General features: G+C 32.4%; 1 protein-coding gene across 2 annotated transcripts; it reads right to left on the reverse strand.

Annotated features, from left to right (window-relative positions):
- Positions 1-6,447: 6,447 nt before the first annotated feature.
- On the reverse strand, positions 6,448-20,754 carry LOC127723088 (actin-binding protein IPP-like). 2 transcript variants are annotated; one of them, XM_052229541.1, is made up of 7 exons: positions 20,714-20,754; positions 17,682-17,787; positions 16,431-16,684; positions 14,573-14,701; positions 11,544-12,398; positions 10,551-10,774; positions 6,448-7,016 (listed from the first exon to the last, which is right to left on the reverse strand). In XM_052229541.1, the coding sequence occupies exons 2-7, from the start codon at positions 17,741-17,743 to the stop codon at positions 6,786-6,788; spliced, it is 1,755 nt and encodes a 584-aa protein (XP_052085501.1). In that variant the 5' UTR covers positions 17,744-17,787; positions 20,714-20,754; the 3' UTR covers positions 6,448-6,785. The 2 variants fall into 2 exon arrangements, with proteins under 2 accessions (XP_052085501.1, XP_052085494.1); XM_052229534.1 differs by having other exon boundaries at positions 17,682-17,790; positions 20,714-20,753.
- Positions 20,755-21,531: the final 777 nt, after the last annotated feature.

Here is a 21,531-nt window from a genome sequence, read left to right on the forward strand (position 1 = left end):
TTATTTTATTTGTTAGATATTTAAATTGATTTCTGTGGTACGCCAAAGAGCATTCAATTTAAAATACCAGATCTTATAAATAAAACATTTGTCGACCAATAATAGTTTAACTGAAGCAGAGACCTACTATAAATTGTGATATAGCTTCCTGACTGTAGGGGATTTCTCAGAACTACATAGAAATTCTTCAGAAATGAATGTTATTTTCCGACTTTCCTCGTTCTTCAGCGCTCTTATAGCAAGTAACGTTTTACAGATTGTTTGCCTTGCTAACGTATCAAGAGATACATACGTTCAAAATGTATGTGACTAGCCCTATATGGCGCTTTAATATCGTTTTCTGTGGTTCACTCTTGAAAAACTGGAAGGGCTGCATGTTTTTTTCCGGGTTGGTCTAAGATCGAATATTTTTGTTTAATTCTTGTTATATTTTGATATTTTTCAAAGTTATGATTCATTCGAGTTTCCAGATTTCCGATAGCATAGTGAACGGAAAACTAATATGTTATCAATGTTTCTATAAGTAGATTATCTTTTCCATCCAATGTAGTTCACAGTCCCTCTCGACTGGCACCAAATAAATAAAATAAAATTGCGATGACTTTAAAACCTTATTTAGAGCAAACGTTTTGTATTACTAGTATCCGCCAAGAAATATAGTTGGTTTTACAACTGGTTAAATTGTGCTACCTTCTGATGTTTAGATGGCAAAGGTCATGGAAAATTGACAGTTTTTGGATACAAAAATGCGATGTCAAATTAAACGGAGTAAGTCAACAACACAACCTCTGACCATGCAAATTTTTTGCAGAAGTTTAGCTTCTACAGAAATGCACTTTCTGAAGAATTGAAAATCACTCGTCACTTTTTTTTATAGTGAAATACATCATTTTTTATGTCAGATAAAAATATAAGAAGATGTGATATGATTGCCAATGAGACAACTCTCCACCAGAGACCAAATGCCGTATAGAAGTTAGCAACTATAGATCACCGTACGGGTTTCAATAATGAACTAGACAGCTCTCTCACAAACATAAAACCTTCATCGTAAAATATAAGGCCATACACCACAGGGACGGGGACAAATTCTACTGCATCCGCACAGCACGAGCATAAAACCCAAAAAATAAAATGAAAATAAGAAGATGAGGTGATTGCAACTCTCCACCAGAGACTAAATGACGTAGAGGTTACCGGTATTAACTAGAGGTCACCGTACGGCCTTCAACATTGAGCTTCAGATGTCTTGATTACTAAAAAATAGAATGTCGAGAGTACAAACGAAAGATATGTTCAAACAAAATATAATTGAATTATATTAAACTGTGTTAAAGGTATCCTTAACAGAAATGACGAAATGACAAAAGTGTCGAGCTACTATAGTTATGAACTCTGTTCGGTTTCAATTGATTGATGGTTATTAAAGTGGAAATTTTCAACGATTAAAAAGTCTATTATGACATAGCAGTTGTGGTTATTTTTAAAATGTTATTAGTAAAGTGACATTTTACTTATTAGTTTTTTAAATGAAGCATAATATGTAATGACTCCTACCCATTTATCTAAAAAAAACAGTTCGTTAACCTTCTTTTGCACTTTTGCAAAAAAGGAACGTTTTTTTTTTTTTATATTGCAGATCATTTAATTTTGTTTACACTAAATACGTGTTTTAGTGGCAATATTTCAAAATTAAAAACAAAACAGATATATAAATATTTCAGGCGAAGATCAACTTAAAAGCATCATACATTATTATTCTTTTTTTTTACTAAAATACTTAAATTACGTAAGTTTTACGGGGATAGCGACCTGAAGTTAAAGTCTCACAGGTACAAAGACCATATCTTAAAAATCTTAAAGGTATACAGAATTCTTCAATGAGCATTACTTAACTTCAGTCGTACATGTGCAGTGAACTTGCCTTAGTATTGTCTTACAGGTCAAATTACCTCAGCCTAGGTCTCACTATTACACTGACCGTGACTTACTGTCTTGCAGGTACAGTGTCCTTAACTTACAAAGTGTTACTAGTACCATGACCTAAACTAACAAATTAAAGTCCTACATGTACAGTGACCATAACTTACAAAGTCTAATAGGCACATTGACCTAGACTTACAAGGTCTTACAAGTACATTGACATTAGCTTAGTAAGTCTTTCTGGTGCAGTGGCCTTATCTAACAAAGTCTTACTGGACTAATACAGTGTCACTGTGACCTCAACTTACAAAGTCTGACAGGTGCGTTGACCTCAACATAGACAGTCTTACAGGTAGTTAAACACCTTAACTTTGGAAGTTTCCCAAGTGCAGTTAAAATTATTTATAGTTGTACAGGTACTAATTTTCTTTGTTTTGATCTATATCTTTACTAGGGGTTTTCTGTTTGATCAACAAGTGGAGTAAGGTCTAGTTGTTTATTTACACCGTACTCTCTGTGGGAGGCATAATTTTATGCAGACCATTTTTCCTATAATACACTGATTTAACCTACAATATGAAGAATGTTGAAAAAGCTTTTGAGATTATTAACATCAGATAATATCATGAAAAAATATAATCAAAGCATCGTCGATGTTGTGATCCAGCCATATTCATAGCTAGTCTGATATTCTTTCTGACCATACTTTTTTCAATATTTTTTTCTCTTTTCATTTCCAATTTTACTATAAAATTTCTATGTTATTGTCCAAAGGCAAGGAATTTCGCAATATTGATATTTCAATTTTAGACTCTGTCAGATTTTTTTTTATAAATATTTGCAATTTAATGGTATAGACAAGAATGGAAAGGGAAATCGTCAAACAAGTAATATATTTTTTTATATGCCATTAATAATAACTGGCTTAATAATTTCCAGAAAGAAGCCTTGGAAATGCACTTTCTCAACAACAAAAATTAAAGAAAATAATAACTTTTTTTTATCTAAATTGGTGTTTATCTGTAGTAGAGAATTGATAAGAAGTAGTGGATTCGTAAACGATAATCAACGAGCGACTTTAGTCGCAAGTTGATTATCATTTCAACCAAATTTCTGATAATTGTTGCTAATTAATTAGAACTTGATTATTGACTTATGTCAAATGAAAATGACACTGAATTTAGTAGTGAAATAAAATTTGCTTGCATTTTTTATACATATTTTTTATCATTTCTTGTCTTTTCATCGAAAAAAAACCCAACATCTGATTAATCAATCAGCTAGCTAGCAAAATTAACAGAATATTTTAATGTAGTGTAGATCAAAATAAATGATACTTTTGTATGTTTACTATTAAGGTCAAGAATTTGTGTATTCAGTTAGGTGTGTAATAAATTGTGTCTATTTAATTACGTAACAGGTCATGAGATATTAACTGTGGTGAATTAAGACTGGGGTTGTTTCCAATTAATACTTACACCTTTGAGTGTAATTATTTGAAAATCATGACAGTTGATAATCATACTGACTCTTACTTGTTTATGGAAAGAATTGGAGTAATACCATTTCAAAAAAAGTGTGGGAATCAACTTAGATATATTAATACACATGTTGACCTAAATTTCATTGAACAATAACTTACACAAACATAAGATACTAATATAGTACTTTCAAAATTCTTATCAACTGATTCAATTGATGTACAAATACTTTTTCAAATTAATTCATAAATATTAAATCATTATAAATTTTGATTTACAAAGGAACTATATGCAAGTGTATATCTAAAATAAAAGGATTGTTTGACCAATCTTTTCTTAATCTAAGGGCAAATAACATGTCAAAAGTTGGCAGTTCATGATTAAAATGGTGTAGAAAGTTTCTGCAAGTTGTAAAAACACATAATTAGTTCCATGATATGTCTTCAACTTAGTATTCTGCACAATCTCCAAAACCAAAGTGATCGCATAGATCCAGCATGGCTGAATCAAAAATTCTTGAGATAAAAGTTTTCAAGTTCTTAAAGGTAGTATGGGAGTCTTCCACCATCTTGGATTGTAAAATTGCAGAACACAATTGGTCTAGATTTTCAATCAAGTCAGTAAATTTCGATGCTAGAATGCAATTTACTAATAAGGATTTTTCTTTAAATGAACAAATTTATGTGATATTATCTTATAATTACTATTGATTTAAGCAAAAAATAAATAAAGCACAAATATTCTGCCTGAACTTTTTTTTTAACTAAGCATATTTAAGGGAGGTAACTCAGAAATTGTATAATTTATAAAGGAATTACAGGAAATTTTTTTTGCATGTTAAAGCCAGAAAAAATGTATGGTGACCCCATTTTTTCTTTTTACATTCTGAAAGCATTTTATAAGAGCTATCTTCTCATATTTTATTTCAAAATTCTATCATTTAGTTTACCTTCTTAACACCTAATGATACTTTTCCCCTGTATAATCCATACAAAATATATCACTTTTCAAAACTTGTGTCTTGAAAAAAGCTTGGTGACCTATCGTTTTTATTAATATTTTTGAACATGTACCAATATGTACTACATTTTGGCAAAGTATGAAAAAATTGTATCATGTTTTGTTTATACACTCTGACCGGTACAACCTTATTCCTTCCAATTGTTAAAATATAATATTCATTTGTTTAAGAGAGTAAATCAAAATAAAATTTCAAAGTATTTTTTTCTCTTGGACGTTATCTGAAACTGATTGAAAGTCAGCAATGTTAGTTTGTGGAAGGTGATATTTAAGGAAACTTGTTTATGAATGATCTTATCATTTTTACACATTTTTGTTGAAATTATCAAATTTTAAAATAAGTTCTTCAATGATGCCATTGCTCTTTTTAACCCTTTTTATAGAATACTTCTGTGTCAAGTAACCTGTTCACAAAAATTCCTACCATTTATAGCATAACATATGTAGTTTGTCATCAACTTCTGACCCTTCCAGAGCACCTGAGCTCATCCCCAGTTTTTGATGGAGTTTAAGCTCCTCAATCTTAAGTAATGTTTTGTGGACTATGTTTGTCTTTTCATATTTTTTTTCTTTGTTGTATGGTTTTTGATTGCCTACTCAGTATCTTCTCTTTTTCACAGTGGTTCATTAAACATATGATTTTTGGTGAAACAATAGTCTAGACTCTCAAGGCCAAATACATTATTTTTTCAAGGAGCTTGTTACATTAGTCTGAAACAATAATAATTAGTGGGAGATTTTATAAATTTTATCTCTTGAAATCAGTTCTCATTCTAATTTTGTTAGATTTTTGAATTGTAAATTTATGAACCTACAAATGATTTATGACAAAATACTCATCGACTTTTAGGGAGCTACCATTTGATTTTTATGGGGGGGCTAGGATGAAAAATTGTGTCCTGCATTTTTTTTTTAGTTGTAATCTCGGTCTTGCCTTTTTATTTTTCACTATATTCGGTCCTGCCTTTTTTTTATTAGTTTATCCTGACTTTTTATACATAATTTGTCATCCTGCCTTTTTTTTTTTGCCAAGTTGCTCATCCTGCCTTTTTTTACTCAAAACTTCTGTCCTGCCTTTTTTTTCAAATTTCATCCTAGCCCCCCATGAAAATTAAATGGTAGCTCCCTTAATATGCTCTTCTACTTTTGTTTTGTTATTATTCTGATTGACATAATTGATGGAAGGTAGAGTAACCATAAAACTAGTTTAACCCTCATTATAGGTTAATGTGCTTGTCAAAAGTCAGGAAATGTCGAAATATTTTTTAATTACATGAAGTATTTTGTTGTCAATTCCTTAATATCAATTGGTGTTTGTCAGCTCTTTGTGTCTTTCAATTAAATCTTATGGCATACGTCATATGGTATGGTCCCTTATATATCACTGATCTTTACATTTCTTTACAATAAAATTGAGAATGGAAACAGGGAAAGTGTCAAAGAGACAACAATGTGACCAAAGAGCAAAAAACAGCCCAAGGCCACCAATTGGTCTTCAACGCAGCGAAAAAATCCCACACCCGGAGGCAAGTTACAGCTGGCCCCTAAACAATAATGTATACTAGTTCAGCGAAATGGACGTCGCACTAAACTCCGAAACAAATAAATGAACTAAAATTAAAAAACACACAAGACTACCAAATGCTAGAGGTTCCTGACTTGGGACAGGCACATAAATGCGGCTGGGTTAAACATGTTTTGTGAGCTCTCAACCATCCACCTATACCTCTAGCCAATGTGGAAAAAACAAACACACAGGTTTGATTGCTGTCTCAATGATATCCACTGTTTTATTTTTTTTCAGATATCTAAATAAATAAATATAAAAATAAGGAAATGTGGTATGATTGCCAATGACACAACAGAGTCCAAATCAAGTGGATGTAAGCAACTATAGGTCACCTTTAAAAATGTGCAAAACCCATACCGAATAGAAAGCTATAAAAGGCCCAAGAAGGACGAAATGCAAAACAATTCAAAAGAGGAATACCAATGGCTTGATTCATGTGTATAACAAACTTCATGTGTTTGAAAAGCATAAAGATGTGATTTTATATCTAAAGTGTGAATCACATTACAATCCGTAGGCAATATTCTTTTCACTCTGAAGATAAAAACACTTAATAAATAAATAAATAAATAAATATAAGTACATTAAATGTTACAGAATACCATTTCAAAGTGTACAGAAAAACTTTGTATGTGTCTAGTTTTCGCTTTTTTTAACAGTAGACATTTTTCTGCAAATTTTACTTGAACATTTACTGTTAATTCTAATACATTGTACAAAGCCATGTAACACAAATTATGAACACAGGAAAGATTTATCTGCCACATCCAACTGATAAATCGTATCAATTTTCATAAAACTACAGCAGCAGCTTCACTTCTGCCTATATGTAAGGGAGGTAACTCTGTCCATATATCAGTTAGTGGATCATAACATTCTACAGATTCCAGTGTAACAGGAGCAGTATATGGGTTATCCACCATTCGTTTACTTCCACCGATAGCATATAATAGTCCATTCAAGCCAACAGCACTCGGAGCTGTTCTTCTTTCAGACATTGGTGAAATCATAGTCCATGTATTCTGAAAAAAAAAAGTTAAAAAATTTTCTCCTATTTTATGACATATAAAACAAATTTAAGCATGTTAATGTAATTTATAAATCTAAATGTAATTAAATTATGTAGTTACATAAACATATCAACTTCCTTTACTCCAACATGATCATAAATAAGCTGGTAAATTATAACATTGTCCATAAGAAAACAATGCAAGCTTACCAATCAAGACAAGGAGATCTTGCCTTTAAATTCGAGCCATTAAAAATGATGCATAATTTGCAAAATTCTGTTTATAATTGGTAAACAGAAATAAAAGTTACTTATCTGTAGCTTGTGATCAAATGATAAGTATGTACAAAATATATTCAGGCATAAAAACTAGGTCAATATCTACATCCATTGTCACAATAAATGTGCAAGATTCTTTAAAAAAAATTCAAAGTCTAAAGGGGCATAATTCTATAAAATCTGAGCACACCAGAAAACTTTCAAACTTAAGATGTTTTGTAACATATGATGTCAATATCAAAATAGGCTTTTAAAAAATTAAATTAAATATTCTGGAAAAACAGATGTTCAGTTAAGCCAGGCTCAGTGAAATTAGTCATTTAAATATTAGAATGGGAATTGGAAATTAGTTCAAATTTTGACAACTCTTTTATTTGTTGTATAATAAAATTTTGCAAAAATATCAATTGCCAAAAGCAGAAGAAATTATTGAACATCCTCCATCAAAATATATGTGGAAAAACAATTGAAAACATCAATAAATGAATACTGGTCTTCAATTTGGACAATAGAATGTAACACAAAATCAACACTTAAACATTTATCTCTTCAAAAAAATCTGAACAATAATCCACATAACATTTGGAAATGTGTTAGAAATAACCAATATGACATAAAAAAGGCAGAATTCAAATCTAAGCTAGTAACTGGTACCTACATGCTCCAAAGTACTAGGGCAAAATTTAGTAAAAATGCTATTCAACCAAATTTCAAGCTATGCAATGAATCTGAAGAAACCTTGGAACATTTCCTACTACATTGCTTAAGTCTATCTGATGTTAGGCAGCGATATATGGATAAATTATTCAAAATGCTACGAGAAATAGAAAGGGGTGGTACAACAAATGTTATTAATAATGAACTATTACTCAAAATTATATTAGACTGCTCAGCACTAGACATAATGAGTAATCAACCAATAGACAAGTTGCTAGATATAGAAAAGAAGACACAAGATTTATGCTACCATTTACACAAGAAGCGTACACAACTTTTATGTGATATCAAGTGACATGAAAATATAACAGTAATATTAAATATAGTCAATACCTGCCAACTTTTGAAAGTCCCCATGGGGGTTTTAGTGCGCGACAACAATTCTTTGCGACATATTTTGCGCGTGCTGTTTTGTGGTCTAGAAAAAGTGTCATATTTGTATGATGAGCTTACAAGCCCTTTTCTTAGGTTTATTAGCATGATTCTAGTTATTATTAATATATCAGTAGAAAAGATGAATCTGTAGCTACATGTAGAAGATCAGGATTTATTTTCTTGTGTTAGGATATTAAATGATTGTTGATGTTTAAAATTTAAAACTATGCATAAAGAAGGACTTTTATCAGGTTGGGAACAACACCCCAAATGAGGGAAAACCCCTCAATGTAAGGACATTAAAAACCAATTTTAAGTACAAATGAGCCCATATCTATAATATTTGAAGAAACTTTTCCTAAAGAATTATACATCTATCTGGTATTATATGGTCAAAACATGTCCAAGAATTTTGTAATGTTCCTGGATTTTTATCTTCTTTATTATTAAAAATAATTGGACCCCTCATTTAGAAAAGACTTTAAAGTTGTTCCAATATAATGAATTTTCCCAATTTTAAAAATTTAAGTTAAAAAATCTTAATTTTTCTTTTTTCTTTTATACAACAGTCATTTAAGGGATATACCCCTCATTTGGGGGTTTGTTCCGAACCTGTTTGTCTGGTCCTTGTGAAAAATAAAGTACAAAATGTATAGTATATATCTTTCAAATGAGGCAAAATTTGTTTGGTTATTTACTAATGAAAATTTGTCTATACTTAAATATTTAGGGAGCTATATTATAACATGTCTAGATGTTAGACGAAATGTTAATTAATGTATGTAATAACAATGATAATTGTAATGATTTTATAGTTCTGATCCTGCCTGGAATTAAATGTATGTGATTTTTTATACAATGAAGATAATAACATCTGTCTGAACTTTTCAATGTTTCATTTTAATATATAAAAATGTTTTTCTGTTACAAATCATGATGTATTGTTTTATGTGTACATGTTATGTTGCCCATCAAGGGCCCTTGATTGGAATAATAAATATTCTTATTCTTATTCTTATTCTATAGTACATTGTACCTTAAATGATTTGCCCCATTTGGTAATTTAATTGAATACAAAAATGACATATGTTACAGCAAGTGTAATGTCAATAAATTAGTGAATAAACTACTATTTATTATCTTTATGGTAGTACTGCATCATTGAATTTTGTCAATCAGTCATGCTTTTATTCTTAAGCTGTTTAAGAACCTCCTTGCAGATGAAAATTAACCTTCCATGTTCACGATTTTACAATTCTGACTAACACACAGAGTAGCCTGGCATCCCGGCTCGATCTAGGATTACAACACAAGTTCAAAATCTAGCATGTTAGAATTATCTTAAGAGAAATCATTTTTGATTGGCTTATTAATTTGATCATGAGAAACACAGAATTTGATTGGCTGATCACGATTGTCTTCCCTTGGGAACAGGTCAAAAATCGGGAACAATCATATTTTTCGTGTAGATTTTCACAAAATCGTGTTTTAGAGGTTTTTTCACGATCACGATCGTGCAATCGTGACAAAGGGTCAAAATCGTGTAGTACACGCCTAAATCGTGAAAGTTGGCAGGTATGATAGTCTGAACAGTCTGCATGGGATGCCAAGCTAACTGGTTCAGTCTATAAATATCAGCATAAAAGATAATGCTATATAATTTTAACATGTGCCTTGGCAGGGCACCTATTGACTAGAAATCATTAGGTTGTAAAAATTTTTATTTATTCATATTGGTGAATCAAAGTGCCGTAATTTGTGATGTGTGAATAATATTTTTTTTAATTTTTTATTAATATCTTTTAATATATCATCAAAGACATTATAAACTTTTATTTAACTAACTAATTTTATTTTTAAATTATATTTTTCATATCGTAAATATAAAAATATCTGCTTTTTCGGTTAAGTATTTAAAATTATAATACTCATTTGATAAGTGGAGTGCTCCGATAAAACAGAGGAATATACCAGAACAGAACAGAACATGTTTTTTTTTTTTTATCAAAATAAGGACCTAAATGCTCTCTATCCTTTTTGAAAATTTAATGAGAGTAAAACTGTAGCAATAGCCAATACACTGTTACAGTTGTTGTTATTATTTTGTTTATTACAGAAATGTTGAATGAAAGAATCCTCCTCTGATTCTTTCAAAAACCTGTGTATGCTAACTAACCTCCTCAGGTGAATACCTCTCCACAGTACTAAGTTCTCTGTCATATTCATTATATCCTCCAACAGCATAAATAAAGCCATCGAGAGCCACAAGTGCTAAATCTGAACGTCTAACATTCATGTTCTGTAGTTCTGTCCATTCCTTTGTTACAGGATTAAAACTATCACAGGTGGTCATTTCTGTTGAACTTTCTGTCTCAGTTCCACCAACTATATAAATCATGCCTGTCAAAATAGATATTCTGATAAATCATTCTTGTCAAAACAGTATTTCTGATAAACAAATCCTGTCAAAAACTCATACTCATACTGATAAACAATTCTTGTTAAAACAGTCATAATGATTTCATAACAACCAGTTGATTGGAAATTGGCTGAATACTGTAAATTCAGAAATTATTGCGTGCATTTTTATTGCTATTTTTGAAGAATGGACAAAAATGCACGATTATTTATTGCGATTTCAGGAAAATCTGCATACAGATATATTATCAGATCTGATAATGCGAGTTCTTATTATTGCGATACATACCCAGGTGGATTATTCGCATTAATAAAAACCTCACAATAACTTCTGTACTTAAAGTACTCACAGAGTTTAACCCTTCACACATTGATGTGCAAATCCCAGGTAAAGAAACTTCTTTTTGTGTTTTTTTATAATTTTTATTTAAAAAAAAACGGTATGAAGGAATTTAAGGTTGATCGCATATTTTTTGTAATTTGATGAACTCATTAACAAATTGTCAACATGAAAAAGAGCTTGACTTGTGAAATTGACATATATCTAATGTTGGAGACCATGTGTTGACCACAAGGAAGGGACATAATTTCAAGGAAAAAACCTACATTTGAAGCAAAACATATAATGTTACTTCTTTCACAATGTTTATGTACAGCAAAATATGTCAACACATAGAAAGTGAAAGTAAGAATTTTTGTTTTGTTCCTGTAATTTTTACACCAAAGGGCATGTTATATATTTGTTACATACCATCCATTTCCACAACTCCACATGCAAATTTAGGGTGTGGAATAACAGAGTCTGTAACCCAGTGCCCTATTTTCTGATCATAAACTTCTACATTATCTCCTAAAACACTTCCTACCCATCCTCCAAAGGCATAAATCTTCCCATCACAGGCACATAAACCAAATCCAGACCGTGGAACACTCATCGCTGGTCCCTCTGTCCAGATTCCTGTTTGTAGATTATATATTTCCAGATTGTTATACATTAACAAATCATCCTCCCCTCCTACAACATATATTTTTCTGTTTAATGACACAGCGGCATGTTTGCTACGTGGGCATGAAATACTATGAACATTTTCCCATTGTCTTTTAAATGTGTCGTATTTTACTACAGTTTTTAATGAGATAGCATCACTCCATCTTCCATTTTTAGCACGATTAAATCCACCTATTACATAAATACTTCTAGTGGATGATTTTCTTGGAAATGAACGAATATCGTTTGACAAAATATCACAAGTTCTTAGATAACTTCTCACGGCAGATACCACTTTTCTACTTTTTACATGTTTACTAAACAGTTCCTGCATTTGACTGTGATTTAGAACAGGAAACCTAACACAGTCTAATAACTTTGGTAAAATTGCAAGTCTGTCCTCAATATTTTGTTCTGTCCAATATAATGCTGCATCTAATACTTCAATTTCACTTATAATATTTATTGTTTCACTTTTAAGCCAAGTCATCACTTCTGTCGATGGGAGTTCTAAAAATTCTTCTTCTTTTGTGACTTTGTTAAAATTTGTCTCTATATAATCTTCAGCATACAATCTAAGTTCTTGAAGATTTGGTGTGTCTGCACATTTGTGAATTCCTGTAAAATTGTTTTAAAGAAACGCCTTGAATTAAAAAAAAGCTGAAATATACAATTTTTAATGGAAATATAAAAATGCAATTATTTTTAACAATGGTTTAAATACACAGTATATATTTTTTACTTACTTTTTTCAGATACATAATAGTCTGGTATTATGGTCCCCACATGTCAAAGCAATGAAGCACATAAGGGGTATGGGTTCTTTATCTAGATCATACTTTTTTGTCAATAGAGGTAACATTATTTTAAACTCACCAAAAGTCTAAATTGTAACAAAAAAATATAAGAACATCCTTATTTTTTAAACTTTTAACAATTATTATTGCTGCCAAAAACAGTAGTTTTATTTCCTCCCAACTAAAAATCAAACACATAAATAGACAGAACAGAATTCCAATGTCCCCTGCATTGCAAATATTTACCTGTCCAAGGGCAATAACTGAAATTTTTGTTTTGTTCTTTAAAACTTTTTATTAATATTACAAACGAAAGTGAACCAACGCCTGGTGAGTCTGTAGTGAGTTAGAGTCCCTGAAGTGGATACCTCGGGTATGCAGGGTCGTTATGATGAAACACAATAATGTAGAAAGTCTTATAACAACAACACTGGAGGGACTGCTGCAGAAAATTTATTGATCGACATGTTTCGGTGCCTAGGGCACCGTCATCAGGATACAAATAATACATTGAACATGCTTAAGTGTACAATCGGCTCATGAAACCATATGTTTAGATGAGCTACCGGAAGAACTATGGGACAGACATGTGTTTGTACATTCTATTTATAACATTTTTAGCTGAGACAATAATAACACAGAGTTGATATACAAACAATTTTAATTTACTTTCATTTTCATGTTGACAATCTATTTATATACATTTTCTATTTATACTTTCACTATTACTTCCCTTTCATAACAACTACTATACTATGACGTTGTCACAAGACAACCCGATTGTACACTTAAGCATGTTCAATGTATTATTTGTATCCTGATGACGGTGCCCTAGGCACCGAAACATGTCGATCAATAAATTTTCTGCAGCAGTCCCTCCAGTGTTGTTGTTATAAGACTTTCTACATTTTTATTAATATGTTTAAGAAATGAAGGCTTGAGAGCGCATACAATGTACGAGTAATATTTCCAAGGGCATAACTCTTTCAAAAATAGCTGATTGACACTTCAAAACTGTCCAAGACATTGCCGATGAAAACCTTTGATATAAATTTGATAAATTTGGCAAGAATTGTACATTTGAGAGCACTTACAATGCAATTTTTCATACATGAAAATTATTTTCATATACTGTAGAAACATTAATTTTCGTGGGGTTAAAATTTCGTGGTTTTGTCTCTATATAAAATTTCATGGGGATTTAATTTCGTGGTTTCCATTAAATGGAAGTGATATTATATGTAGGTTAAATCTTCGTGGTGGTTTTAATTTCGTGGATATATTCTTTCCACGAAATAAATGAAATTAAATCCTCTACAAAAATTTCTGCTTTTACAGTAATCAATATTTCCAAGGTGCATAACCTCTTTTTGTTAATTGGCACTGATTTTTGAACTTGTCCTAAGCATTACTGATTTAAACCTTTTATGTAAATTGCATAAAAATCTGGCAAGAATTGTACATGTCAGAGTGCTCATAATACTATTTTCCACATAATTAATATTTTCAAGGGACATAACTCTTTCAAAAATAATTGATTGACATTGAAATTGTCTAAGAAATTGCTGATATAAACCTTGATAAAAATCTGGCAAGAATTATGTGAGAGCACTTACATGCAATTTTCCATATAATCAACATTTATAAAGTGCATAACTCTTTTAAAAATAGGAAACAATTTTCAAACTTGTCTTAGACATGCTTATATAAATCTATGATATAAGTTTCATAAAAATCTGGCAAGAATTGTACATGTGAGAGTGATTATAAGACTGGACGTCCAGCATTTCCATGTCCCCTGCAATGCAACGTGTGGGAGACAATAAAGTCCCATTAAACAAAAGACATAACTGATGTGATTCTTCAAATAAAGGACTTATCTAGGAATGTAAACATCCAATTTATATAGACAATTTATACATTTTCCTTTCATTTCAGGGATCTTTATGTTTGCGACCGACATTGTATCATCTATGTAACCTTTTTTATTCCTACCTATACAATTGTATGGCTGTATATTGTCCTTTAAGAAGGTCAAACATGCTGTAACAACAGGAAGTAAATCAATCATGTCTGCTACAAACATGAGATCTTGGCAGTTCTCTTCTGTCACATCTATTTCACCTGAAATGAATAAAATGACCTTCAATAAAAGATTATAAATTTACAACTTTACTATTGTATGATCCCTAATCAAAGAATATGATTCATCAATATTTTATCAACGGAATTAATAAAAGAGTGACACTCCATAGCCCCTTATTTCACCCCTGGTGTTTCGTGGGGTTGGTGTTGTTCAATATTAAGATTTCTGTATAGTGTTTAGTTGACTAGGCATATGAGTTAAATTTTTGATGGACTTTTGTGTTTTGACTACCCCTTGGTATCTTCAACCCCATGCTTGGATACATGCATTTTTATACACTTGACCACTCATACAATTTCATATGCAATTGTCATTAAAGAAAACTTTGGAACAGCCATGATTTAAATTATACTATTTACTTGATGATGGACACTAGAATCCCAAATGAAAGCAAATGACTTTCAAATGCAAATTCAGTTTTTACATTAGAAATCTGAAGTACATTTTAACAAAGGAGAAGGTATGAAATGCAGTCAAAATAGTCCTTAAATCAAAGCATTTCAAATTGTCTCTTATTTGCAGAATCAAATGTTTAATCTCTGTCATAAAGTAAAAAGTGCAGATTTTTTTAAAAATTCACAATTTGTGCGTACAACCACAAAGTTACAGTAAATTCTGACATTTAAATGGGGAAATTAGAGAAAAAAAAATCTTTAGACTATATGATATTTACATGCTTAAAAATAATATAACTATAGCAAAACTCTCATCTAACAGATATTCACAGAGGAATTGTAATTTGTGTTTACCAGTATCTCTTTACTATTAAAATTGACATATTGGAGGAGCTTGTGGTCCATGTTAATATAGCCAAAATTTTCCTGAAATTAGCCTAAAATCTAAATAGGCACACTGATATATTGTCAAACTAAAAAGCAAACTGCTTCAACATATTCTATGCACTAAAGTGATATTCCAGTTAGTATCTATACAAGAGGAAAATGATGGTCCAGAGTCTAGTCCTATAGTGAAAAGTGCAGATTTGTTTTAAAATTCACAATTTGTGGATAATACAACCATAAAGTTACAGTAAATTCTGACTTTTAAAATCACCCATTTTTTAATAAATTAATAATTTTTTTAGTAAAATGTACTACCAAGTCAGGAATATGGCAGTTGTTATCAAATAGTTAGTTTCTATGTTTGTTGGCTGTTTTTGTTGTTGCACTTCAGTATTCCTGTTGTTCCTTTGTTTTCCTCTTATAGTCGATGTGTTACCCTCGGTTTTAGTTTGTAACCCAGATTTGTTTTCTCTCAATCGATTTATGACTTTTGAACACTGGTATACTACTGTTGCCTTTATTTACCTGTACGATAACTTAAAGCTTTAATATTAGTGGATTTGGCTATTCTTTCTATGCCCCATTTGGTCAAATAGCTCTTCAAGTAATCAAGTATTTAAACATCCTTTGCTTTTAAATTTTTTTCTTTTCGATAAGTGTTCCTGATGAAGGTAAACCAGAAAGGGCTTCAGATGCACCATATTTATAAAGTATTATTTTCATTACCAGATACTGGACAAAAGTCAGTGGTTCACACAAAGCTACATCAACAGGGTCAATACAAATGACTGCTATAATTTTATAAAAGTACAAAACAAACAATTGTGCCAAGGGCCCATAATATAACCACAAATCATGGAGACTGGACTCTTCCACATTTCATTTTCTGTTAATCATATTTTCTGTACTATTACAAAGTACATACCAAGATATATGAAATCTAGTAAAACAGAAAATATTTTAGGATCAATGTCGTAAAGTGTGACAACATCAGCATGGTCTTCCATCATTCCGCTACAGAACATAGCACTAAAATAAGAACTACCAGCTGCTAAAATGATTTTATGTGCTCGGAATGTCTGACTGCCGACTTGAATATCGATATCACAAAACTCATCATCAGATCTCAACTGGTGTAGTTTTTTGGAGAATTCTTTTCTGTAAGCCTCATATTCTAATCTGTAAAATAAAAAATGAATTACGTTGGTGTTTAACAACAATGATTACGAAAGAGGGTCTGGCATCTTTGTGCCATGTTTGATAATAAGAAATGTATATGATGACATATATACTGTAGATTCATTATATTTGTAGTAGATTTTGTGAGTCAACCACAGATATAAGTGTTCAACAAAATACAAATTTCCTCCAAGTTTGTACGCAGAATTTGCCAAAACAAGTAAACCATGTATCCATGAAAAGTATAAATAAGTATTAGGAATATAAAGTGGCAGAGTTATCAGAAATGATGGGGGTCATCTAACTGCAGAAGCCAAATCATTTAAAACAAGTGAAACTGCGAGCTTCTGCTTTCTGATGATACCCCCGGTAAACAGAAAGTTGTTGAGGGATGAATCTGAAAAGCATCACACGGTATAGCTGACTTATATAAACACTGAAACCAAATTTCAGAAATCCTTATGATGTAGTTCCTGTGAAAATTGCAACGAAAATATTCATGGGACAGATGGACGGACTGACGGATGGACAGACGGACGGACGGACAGACAGACAGAGGTAAAACAGTATACCCCCACTTTTTTAAAGCGGGGGTATAATTACTGTTTATGAACAACAAGAAGTTGCATGCATCGTTGTGCTAGGCATACCCCAACTCATAAATCACAGTTTCCAAAAAAAGAAGGTGTTTTACAGATTGCTTTTCTCGTTTTGATTATGTCACATTTTTTCATGTTTGGGCTTTTTATTGATTTTTTTTGAGGGGGCTTATTATGTGGTACAGCTTTTGCTCATTGTTGAAGGCTGTACCGTGACCCATAATTGCTTACATCCATGTCATTTGGACTCTGGCAGATAGTTGTCTCATTTATGCTGTCATACCACATTACTATATTTATCCACAACTCTTTACATCCCGCTTTTTCTTAATCTGGTTAGTTGCTAGATTAATAAGGTTGATGAACCATCGAAGTTATAACAATGATCATGGCAATACCTGACATCTCTGGTCTCCTTTTTCTCACCAATTTCTTCTTCCATTGTTTCTTTATACCACATTATCTATTCCCAAAATGCAGAGATAACTCATTATTCATGTTATACTGCTGAAAAAAATCATAGATCATAAAATTATATGTTATTTTCAGTAAACCACCATTAGGATTCTAATGTTAATGTATAAGCAACTGAGTCAATAACTAGATTGAATGGGACCTTCATCAAATATCACCAAACTTTGACTAAAAACTTGTATACATTATAGATTATATGCAACCACTTTAGTCCCAAAATACAACAAAACAAATATTTGAGTCTTAGTTACTAAATAGAGCTTTGTGCTGATATCAAATTTGAATGGCTTACTTTATGGCAAAAAAATTATTAATATTTTCCTATTGTGAACTTTTGATTTCTGCAACATTCTGCAACATTCCAGCAAGGTATGCATTTGGAGCTATATTTCAGACTGATACCTTATTACACTCCGCTTGTGCTTCCTATCATGATGGTGACTTATCACTAAATTTAACTTGATATTTTAGATTGTAAAAAAAAATTCTTGTTTGAGCTATAGTGTAACAAGAGTTCAAACCAGGGACAGATTCAGAAGTGGTGTAGCAGACATAGTAACATTTGTAAACTTGATTATTGTTTTCATAACAATCATTAATTTAGTGACACAAGAATGGTTTCACATTTTGTTTCCATACTGATTTCCACTACACATGCCTATCAACTGACCCAGGGAATTTTAACCCTTACCATGCTGAGCCCGTCATATGACGGGATGACCCAGACCACCGTTATTTGGCTCTAATGGCTCTCCATACTTTTAGAGGTCAACTTTATGATACTTATTTCGAAATGGATGCATGTTCCCTCAACCTGAGGCTATCTATTGTCATGTTTCTCATGTTTAAGTAGCATTTTGAGCTCAAATATGAACTTGGAAAATTGAAATTGGATAAAACTGGTTTTTCTGGAGGAGTGGGCTTCCCTTCTGTGTCTTACACAGGAAGTTCAGAGGCGTAAAACTTTCAAAAATAGTGTAAACCCGCAGACATATATCTACTGATCATAATTATTTTTGAAATACGCAGAGGAAACAATTCCTTCCGGTTTCAGGTCCAGTTGAAGTCCAAAATCGGAAAAAATCGTGAAATTCCGTATTTTTTGTCCAAATGACCTTCTTTAGACTGGTGTTCCCAGATCAGTTTCACTCCAACCTAAGAACTGTTGGGATTAATGTGTTTACTGGGGTCCACTGTACATGCAGACTACAGATGGATACCTATATCAGCATCCCTCGGTCTTTGGGGTCAAGTAATAGGACGAAAAATCGTCAAAAATGACGCTTTTTGCACCTGATGACCAACTTTTTCTGAAAACAATTCAGCATGGTAAGTGTTAAGGCTTACCCAATATTTTTAAACAGTTGCCCGGGTGATCAAATAACCCGCAATTTAGGCATTTTTACCCGTTTTCACAGTATTCTTGTGCCTTGACACTTTTTAAGTATGTAATGATAGATCTCATAAGTAATTTTTCTTTGAAATACAGGCAAATTCGTAATTCTTCCTGGACAGGAAGTTCATCTAGCTGTGTTAACTGTCAAATTAAGTGCATGGCTTCACTTGACAGCTTTGGTGTCAAAGAAACTGTTAATTAACACCACCTGTTAATCATGCAGTTGAAAAAAAAAAATCTCAAAATCGGGGCAGTGTACATTATTTTAATCGAAGGATTAGCTTTCAGTCCTAGCTGTCAAGTACAGTACAATAGTCCCAGACTTCATTCAACAATATATAGAAGCAGTTGTTGTTTTTTATCGTCCTTCTCTTCCCTTACATCACCCTGCTCATTCGCTCTGTAATTTTCATATCACAGCCTTGAGATGTGAGTTGACATTATCAGCAACGTCACAATGTCCAAGAAGTATCAGCCACGTCACAATGTGTGGGGAGACATTATCAATGTTGTGAAAATCCATGGATGGTACCAGCGGGATTCTAACCCTCAATCTCAGGATCTAAAGGCAACGCTCTAACCAATCAAGCAGAAGAAGATCTTCCCTAACTCAAATAGTTAGAGTACCTTTATATCTCCAGGTCTATAACACTCTTCCCCCTTTTCTTTTTTTCAGGCTGCGTACCATCCATCCGAGCAGCTCACAGGTCCACTACTGTACAACCCTAAGTCTTCCACTCGGAAACCCTCTGGCCAGTTCCCTGCATGTCACCTAGACATGTCACTTGTTATCAAATGACCTGGTCAAACCTCATGACCATATCTAACATCAATTCAAACTGCCAGGCAATTACATACACTCGTAGTAGTACAAGTAGTAGATGTTCGCATCGCCAATGTTGTAAAAATCCATGGACTGTACCAGCGGGATTCGAACCCTCAATCTCAGGATCTAAAGCAGCTCTCTAACCAATTGAGCCAAAGAAGATCTTTATTAACGCAACTAGTTAGACGAAAGATATATCTCCAGTCCAGGTCTTCAACATCAAGCTTGATTTCGTCAACAGGTGAACTGCCTTAGGGAGGGGGAAAAGACCAGTGATAGAGCAATAAACAGATTATGAAGTTTTCCACTTGTAGATATCGTAAAATATCAGCCGCTCGACACAATGTGAAGCTTTTATGCTCACTCGTCAAAAAGGTTCACATAATGGCTCGAAGCTGATCTCTTACATTATCAATGTGTAGAAAACCAGATAATCCCTACATACCCAGCAAGGACTAAAAAACCTTACAGGCACTTGTCTCTAGATTTTTTTTTACCTGTAAACTTTATATTAATAATTAAGGTACCCCGGTATATGCCATAAATTTTATATGGGTATTTTATCAGAGACAATTCAAATTGTCTGTGTAAAAACTATCGTTCAAGAGGAGTCAGGTATTATTTTGGACGAGTATTCGAATGCTGTCCATAATCTTCATTTATATGAAGCTGATACTGTATATCTGAAGAAGAAGATGAAGCTGTGGAAATTTTTCTTTTGAACGTTTATTTACCTACTACACGTCTGTCACGTCATAGCAATAGAGAAAAGTCCAGAGGAGTTCCTAAGCAGGAACAGGGAGGTAACTGATGTTAAAACGGCGGGAAATCTGCACTGGATAAGTTTACTGTACACAAAGCACAGGACCGTCCGACTTGGTAAACACCCCCAATCAAAAAAAGTACAATAGATTTTACACGGTCTCCCATGACTGTCAGAAACACAATAGGAGATTTTAAATATAGTTTTATATCAGTTATATACAGAGGCGGATTTAGGGGGTCGGGGGAATTTCGGTGGGGGCGAATTTCTGGATCCGCCACTGAATAATAAGATTAATGTTTATAACTTTTATCGTTCAGTGGCAAATATTTCATGAACATTCAGGACAAGAAGGGGGGGTAGAAGGGGTCCTGATGCCGAAATCCCGGGCTTAAAAACATGGAATCCCGAGGTCCCGAATTTAAAAAAATTTAAATTCCGACATCCCGAAATTCGAAAAAAGAATTCCCGGATCCCGAAAGGATCAATCCCGAAATCCCAAGCTTAAAAACAACCCACCCCCACCCCCACCTGGGATCTTATGCTTGTGCAAACTTGTTGCTGGATTTTATGAAGTTTTATTTGCTTTGATGCCCATTCAATAATTGATTGTTCTTCTGCTAGAGGTGAAATAACATCTTTCAGTACAGAGATGATTTGAAAAATACCTAAATCTTAAATTGTCCATTTATAAATTTATATATTATTAAAAACTAAGGTTCCAACTCCATCCATCAAAGCCGATTTGGCTATTATTTTTTGGTCCCGCTTTTCAAGATTTGGTCATAT

This window comes from Mytilus californianus, unplaced genomic scaffold, assembly GCF_021869535.1.
Source record: "Mytilus californianus isolate M0D057914Y unplaced genomic scaffold, xbMytCali1.0.p SCAF_1, whole genome shotgun sequence".
Classification (NCBI taxonomy): Eukaryota; Metazoa; Mollusca; class Bivalvia; order Mytilida; family Mytilidae; genus Mytilus; species Mytilus californianus.

Coding starts and splice junctions, on each gene's coding strand:
- LOC127723088 (XM_052229541.1), bottom strand. CDS start 17,743: ATGTGGTATAAAGAAACAATGGAAGAAGAAATTGGTGAGAAAAAGGAG. Junction 14,702..16,430: donor ACTAGATTTCATATATCTTG/GTATGTACTTTG, acceptor TATTCATTTCAG/GTGAAATAGATGTGACAGAA. Junction 12,399..14,572: donor ACAGCCATACAATTGTATAG/GTAGGAATAAAA, acceptor ACAATTTTACAG/GAATTCACAAATGTGCAGAC.